At 43.8% G+C, this 7,369-nt stretch overlaps 1 protein-coding gene across 1 annotated transcript in view; it reads right to left on the reverse strand.

The window, feature by feature from the left end:
- NUDT14 (nudix hydrolase 14) overlaps nt 1-6,836 on the reverse strand; it is a 59,403-nt gene extending 52,567 nt beyond the window's left edge. Inside the window, exon 1 of the mRNA XM_058862336.1 lies at nt 6,543-6,836. Within this exon, the coding sequence (XP_058718319.1) occupies nt 6,543-6,623 (81 nt within the window). The 5' untranslated portion in view covers nt 6,624-6,836. The remainder of the gene's footprint in view (nt 1-6,542) is intronic.
- Between the last annotated feature and the right edge of the window lie 533 nt (nt 6,837-7,369).

Here is a 7,369-nt window from a genome sequence, read left to right on the forward strand (position 1 = left end):
AATACATGTGTTACTTGGTAACATATTTCCTACTACTGGAACCTTTTGAAGATTCAACAGAAGACTTACTTGTTTGAACAGGTAACTTAAAAATCTGTTTACTCCCTCAACAGCATAATTTTTAACTGTCAAAACAGAAAAGAATGTTTCATGTTTATAAAAAAGCAGACGGAAGTTCCAGAGAATATTTCAGGCAGCTGGGCACATTCATGTTGCTATTACCATATACAAAAATTCCTAAATGCAAAATAAGATTGTTAATGTTATTGTTACACTGCCCTATTTGCTTTTTCATCTTCAAAGTTTTCATGGCATTAATGATACAGGCCTCACTTCTTTCTCCATGTATACACATATTTTAATCTTGATGACATCTCCAAGATGTCAAATTGTAAACTGATGTTAAAATTGTAAGACACAATGGTTGCTCATGGTCACAAAAGAAAGCAGTAGCAAACTCAGATCAGAAGAAATTCTTCCTTCACTGATGAACTGCACCCTGCTCATGAAGCACGTTTTATACCCACTACAAAGTTCATGAGGTGTTAAAACCTTGAAAATTGCTTTAGAATGACGGCAAAACTCAAAGATATAATAATTTTATTCCCTTAACAGTTAATGAGAAACATCATACATTAAAATGAACTTGAAGGGAGCATTTTTCATGTTTAACTTTAAAATGAATTATTCTAAGTATTAAATCAATAGAGGAAATGTGATGCTAAGGCATTGACCTATTCTGAAGTGTGGAAGGAATGTGAAGCTCAGAAAAGAGCAAATAGTTCCAATTTACCACTACTGACTGCATGGTTCAGTCGATATGCATGCAGTTTTTGAGGTTTATCCCACCCGCATCATTGAAACAGATGCCCATTCACCATTCCACAGATTCAAAACACAAACTCTCTCACATACAAACACTCTGGGAAAATTACTGACAGTTGGTTCTAGTCTGGTGGCAAACTTCTAAAAGTTCCTGGGCAGAACGCACATATATGTTTATACAATGCAAGGAAACAGTGGCAAGAGCTCCCCTGCCAGAACAACTTTCAAAAACAAAGGTACAGGAGTCTGGGCGAGATCCACAAAGGCTTTGATGTGTGAGCTCTGGACAAAAGTTTCTGTAACAGCTCAAGGTATTATTCCCCCAGCTAGATGCTTCCCCCCAGCTGATAGATGCTCTGCCTCCCCTTTGAAGGGTGCTGTCCCTAGCAAGAGGTCACCAAAAAGAATATGCAAAGGCAATTCACTTATTTCTGTGTACATCTCACTGATTTGGCTTAAAGGGCTGATGACAGTGGGTTTGAATGGGAACAACAGAGCAAGAGTTGGAGCAAAGCCACCTTCTGCTGATTCCCAGGGGTTAAGAACCATTAGCACATGGAAAAGCATGCAGTAACTTCTTAAATTGCTACTGCAAGATCCACCATAGCTCTCTTAAAAGCCTGTGTAAGGGTCCAAATCCAGCATGCAGAACCACTGAAATCCCTCCATGCTCAGGTGCTGATTAAGAAGACTTCATTATATCAAAATCCTATTTGGATACTTAATGCTGCTCAAAATCCTAACGACTCTCCTTAACTGCTGCTACTCAAGAGTCGACTTCATGACTTGGAGTCTCAGCAGAGTTCTTAAACTTGGCTTTTTTTTTTTTTTTTGTCCAATATATAGGCTAGTGCCTGCCTAGCATACACAAAAGAGAGCTGAAGATTTACACACAAATGTGTTTCCCAGCAGTGAGCACACTCTCCTGTGATGTGGGAAGCAATATTAATTGAAGTGAGATCTTGCAGCCTGACTCTACCACATCCCAGGGAAATGCCCTAGCCCTTGGGCATTGAGTTAATCTCTCATTAGCCATCCCTCTGGTCTCTTGAATAAATTATTTATGAAAAGCAGAAGAACTTCAATAGGAAAAAGTGAAAAGAGATTTACCATGGAGTTCCTGGTAAAGAAGCCAATTCTTCAGGAGGTGATGCATGTTTAAAAAAAAGCCAATTTAGGTAACAAGTCAATTTGCACTTTTTGGGGGCAAGTACACATTAAAGCTAGACAGATGCTATCCTCTATGTGAGAAAAATTAATTTTCTTCACTCAGTACCAAGCAGAACCAAAATATATAGGAACACAAGGTTCCTACTGACAAAATGAAGAGAATGTTCCTCAGGCTGAGTGAGATACCTTGTCCATCTCTCAACCCCAGGCTAACTCACTTCAAACATGGTTGATTTGACTAAGGGCCCCACGTGGAGCAGGGCTGACAGCTGAAAATCCCAAATAGAAGCTGAGGTCCCTTTTGAAGTTCTGTCAAACACCTATTTTGAAAAATATAATCTTAATCTGTACTTTACCCCTCTATACTGGCCCTCACCAAAATCTGACTTCAGTTTGCTGAATTCCACAACTCCTTGGCTGCACTTCCATTTCTACCTTTACACTACACAAAGACAGAACTAATCATTTAAATGAGTGACTGGTACAGTGATCTGTCCAGCAAGCCAGGCTATTTTCCACAACTTGGATGCCCAACACAAAGCTGCAAGGTGCCTGAATCTGCAAGGTTTGAAACCTGGAAGTCTTTCCGAAGGGTAAACACCTACTTTTATGCTCTACAGGAAAAATTCAGAGCTCATTGCTTTCATTTAAAATACAGATGGGCAGAAGGAGAGGATGATGAAACACTTCATATGAAAAGCTCTCAGGACCCTCTATGGGAAGAACAGAATCCACCACGGGCATAAATTGCTATAACTTCAGGAACTGCCATGATTTCTTACAATCTTCACTTCAGTGAAAGAGCCAGAAACAGCCATTTTTCTCACGGTCTTTCAGAAGAGTATTTCTACATGTAACCAAATACAGTCTAAAAGAAGACACAAGCTCTAAAACACAGGGGAACTTGGGACTCAAGCACAAACCTACAAAGACACTGCTGAGGTTCTCTCTAACGTGACAGTAATTGCCTGACTGGATTCTACGAACACACAACTCTGTCCTTGAGTTTGTCCACAGCTCCCAATCTGAGCATCTGTACGTCCAAGGAAAATACTCAGCTGGCCAAAACATTAATGCAATCCTTGGGCCTGCAATTGTAAATGTGTAAAATGCCTCTGAGAGCAGGTAGCCAATGATCTGAGCCTGTGGCTCCACTCTTCATCAGGTGTGACCGCAGCCTCCTTCAGATGTGTAACCTGTGTGGGTTTACAAAAGTATTTCCAGAATCACAGAATATTCTGAGTGGGAAGGGACACACAAGGATCACTGATCCAGCTGGAGTGAATGGCCCATGCAGGGACTGAGCCTGTGACCTTGGTGTTATTAGCACCGTGCTTTGACCAACTGAGCTAATTTACTCCGCATTTTGTTTGGATTTCAGCCCCCAAATGGATCCTCTTCTGATGTCTTACAGATTTTGAGCGGTCTGTCAGCTGCTAGAACAACAGTAGTTTACACCTCAGTGGAATGTAGGTTGAATGGATAAAATCAGACTAGCAGGGTACACTAAAATGTAAATCATCTATCTAAATTTATCTTTAAAATAATGAAGTTTATGTTTAAGACCTTGCTGTATTAGATATAGTAGTAGGATTCAAATTATCTCCACACAAGTAGCATAATTTTGATATGAAATGTCTAGAAATCAATGCTGTTGCTTAAGTGTTCATGAATGCTTAGAAATAATCTCAAAATCCTACACTGTATGCAAAAATTCTTTCAATTTCCTATTTGTAAAGAAAAGCAGTAGTTGTGAAAGAAAACAAATGAAGAAAAAAACCTCTCACTCTGAATGCCCTTTGACAGAAGATATATGTTAAACATCAATGCCTATTTTAGGAATATACCTCTTCGAAAATAGGTTTCAAATTCTCAGTCTTCAAGGCCCCAATTATCCTTCATTAGTATTATATAAACACCAAAAAATACATCAATAAATCTTCTTCAGACTACAATGAATTATAGGGGATGTGTCACAGATTCACAAAATGTGCCTGTTAGACCACCCCAAGCTTCCCAATTACAGCATAATGCCACATATTGCATAATTTAAGTATCCATACTAATTTCAGTTTCCACCGTGCAACAAATGCCGTTATTCAAGTTTTCCCCATTAGATTATTCTGTTATCCAGAAAGACTTTTTTGGTAGATTTGGGTCAGGTTCAGCAAGCAAGTGCAGGGAATTCATGGAAGGGGGAAATGAATATTACTGTAAGACACAGCAATTAGGAACTGGGAAAAAGAAAAGTTTCTTTTCTTTTTCCAGCTAGTGAATCAAAATAGTTGGACAAGGGAAGACCTACTCAGCATAAAAGCGTTAAGATCAAGGGCTGGATTTTGGAAACAACTGTCAGTTTTAGAGGAGTGGTGGAATTTTCAAAAATTCTTAAGCAGAACAGGCATCTAACTCTCTTGGATTCTAGACACTTGACTGTTTAATGGGGTTTTCAGCAGACCTAAATGCTTTTGAAACAATTAGTCAAATGACTGAAAATATTTAGTATTTCCTCTGGTTAGTAAGTCATTTTTAAATGCAAAATATGTTTCAATAAACATAGGGCCTGTTTCTCAGATCAGGTACACAGTTGTGCTCACACTCAGCTCATGCTCTCAGTAGGTTGGACCCAAGCCAGCCTCTGTACAGATGTCATAGAAACTACATTTTCAAGTTCATTTTAAGACAGTGCTGCAGCCAAGAGAAACAATCTCTGCCCTCAGCAGGCCTCAAACACTCATCCCTAACTACCACATTACCACCTCCCCTCTGCCAGCATAATGAACTGAATCACTGATCTTGTTTAGCTTAAAATTGACTTCTTTTTTTGGCTAGATTAGGTTTGACCCTGGTCCAGCTCACTCAGTTGCTGCACAGACACTTGTGCAAGGGGTGGAAGTAGCAAGAAGGGCAAGTCTACTTCATTTAGTGGCAATGCTGGTCTCTGTCAATTCACAGCACATGACCAAACATATCCTTATTTCTTCTTTACAATACTCATCACATCTAAGGCACGTCTATTCAATTAAATGTAATTTTGCAATACTGTTTCAAACATTTTAATTAAATCCCGTTTTTCATGTAAATAGAGCATGACTCAGAAATGAAAATGAAATTAAGTAGTAAGACCTATCACTTGTAAGTGAAGCCAGCAAATATTCAGAACATGAAAGAATGTTTTTCAGGTTTACCTCTGATACCTAAAAGACATAATTCAGTGTAAAGCTGTCAGCTGTTCATGAATCAAAATGGTTTATTTATCCCAACCAATGAGAAGAGACCTTTCTTTAGGAAAATCATGTATAAAATGTATTTGTTAAAATGTTAAAAAATCAGCTCATCTGCTTTGATGAAACCCATTTGAACCCTTGCTTTTCATTTTCTGTACTTTATCTCACTGCTGGACTCAATACATTCCTCTTCTGCCTTTCCAACTGATGTGTTTAGAAGCAAAGCAAAGAAGGAATGAGAGATGTGCTTTCAACCATGCATTTCTGGGGCTGTCCAAACTCTCCATTTCCCCTTCCACCACTCTGCCTGGGTAAAAGCTCACCCTGGACCAGCCAACAACCAGGAAAGCTTCCGAGGAACATGCGAGGCTTTGTGCTGTGAGAAGTTACTTTCCTTTCACAGCTTGCATTCCTTCCAATGTTGGAGGTACCAGTTCTCAGCGATCTTGTGAAAGGTGACTCATGTTGATATAAACATGATAAGGGACAGGATTTCCTTCCCTGCTTTCCACCTGCAGGCATTGATGCTATTCACAGAATCACAGAATAGTCAGGGTGGTCCAAGCTCCCTCTCAATGCAGGGTGACCTGGAGCAGGTAACACAGCAATCAGTCCAGATGGATCTGGAATGTCTCCAGAGAGGGAGACTCCATGGCCTCCCTGGGCAGCCTGCTCCTCAATGTAAAGTTCTTCCTTATGTTAAAGTGAAATTTGTGTTTACGGCCACTGCTCCTCATCCTGTCACTGGGCATCACTGAAAAGGATCTGGGACCATCCTCTTGGCACCCACCTTTGAGATGTTTATATGCATTACTGAGAGCTCCTCTCAGTCTCCTCTTCCCTAGACTGAGCAGTACAGCTCCCAGTGTCTGTTCTGAGAGAGATGTCCCAGACCCCTAAACACTCGTGAATGAAAGTGACGGCCTGCCGAGGTCTGGCCAACAAAGGGCTCGAAATGTGAACAATCCACACCAAAGCAAGGCCCGCATCGAGAGGTGAACCCAAACACCAGCACGGAGTGAAAGTGACAGCCCCAGTCTCGCAGCGGGGGCAGCCACAGGGGACACCCACGGCGACAGGCAGCGGGCCCAGGCAGCGACCCCACGGTCTGTCGGGCCACCTGTGCTGCCGTCCCCGAGCCCCTCCTCAGGGCGGGCCGAGGGAGCGCGGGGGGCAGCGCGGCCGCCCCGGGGGTGCTGCGGGCGGAGCGGGGCGGGCGGCGCCATGAGGTGGCAGCGGCGCTGCTCCAAAATGGCGCAGGCGGGCGCTGAGGGGCCCCGCGGGGACGGGCACGGCGGGCGGGCCGGCGGCGCCACTCACCTGCCGGTAAGAGAGGCGGAAAGGCCGCAGGTAGAGGGAGGAGGTGCAGGGCTGGACCGCCAGCTCCTCGATGGCCTCCATCCCTGCCGGGGGGGCAGCGGCCGCGGCAGGAGGAGGAGGAGGAGGAAGGGGAGAGGCGCGCGCAGCCGCTGGCGGACGGGCCGGGAGCGGCACCGGAGCTGACGGGACGCGGCTGCGGCGCTCTCCGGCCTCTGCCCTCCTCCCTCTCACCGAAAGCTGAGTTTCACCCCCGAAACCGGGACACAGCAGCCTCGCCGCCTTTATCCACAGAATCACCGACGTTGGAAGAGACCTGTAAGATCATCCGGTTCAGGCGTCCACCTAGCACTGTCCCTGTAACCCTTAAACCGATAAACCACATCGCCCAGTGCCAGATCCGGGCAGCTCTTGAACTGCTGACTCCACCATCTCCATGGCAGCCCGTTGCAATGTCTGACCATTATAATAGTGAAAAAATGCCTCTACTATCTATTCTGAATCTCCTCTCTCATCTTAAGGCCATTTGTTCTTTTCCTCTCGCTGCAGGAAGGGAAGAGGAGACTGGTCCTCACCCACGTCCGTCATGGAGTAGGCTAATTCTCCAGAAACACCTATTTGCAATCCTGTTTTCTCAGGAGCTTGGCGGATTTTGTCAGAGGGTCAGTTATTCCCACACTTTACACCAAAATTTGTGGGGTATGCTGGCACTGAACTGAAGCCCACCCCCCTCCTCCAAAGCCTTGATGAGATGTACGAGCTCCCAGGTTGTCCCATTCCTGGGCATCATCAGGCCTTGCAGAATGAGCACCTTGCTGTGGAAAGCACAG

Source organism: Poecile atricapillus, chromosome 1 (genome assembly GCF_030490865.1).
Source record: "Poecile atricapillus isolate bPoeAtr1 chromosome 1, bPoeAtr1.hap1, whole genome shotgun sequence".
Taxonomy (NCBI): domain Eukaryota; kingdom Metazoa; phylum Chordata; class Aves; order Passeriformes; family Paridae; genus Poecile; species Poecile atricapillus.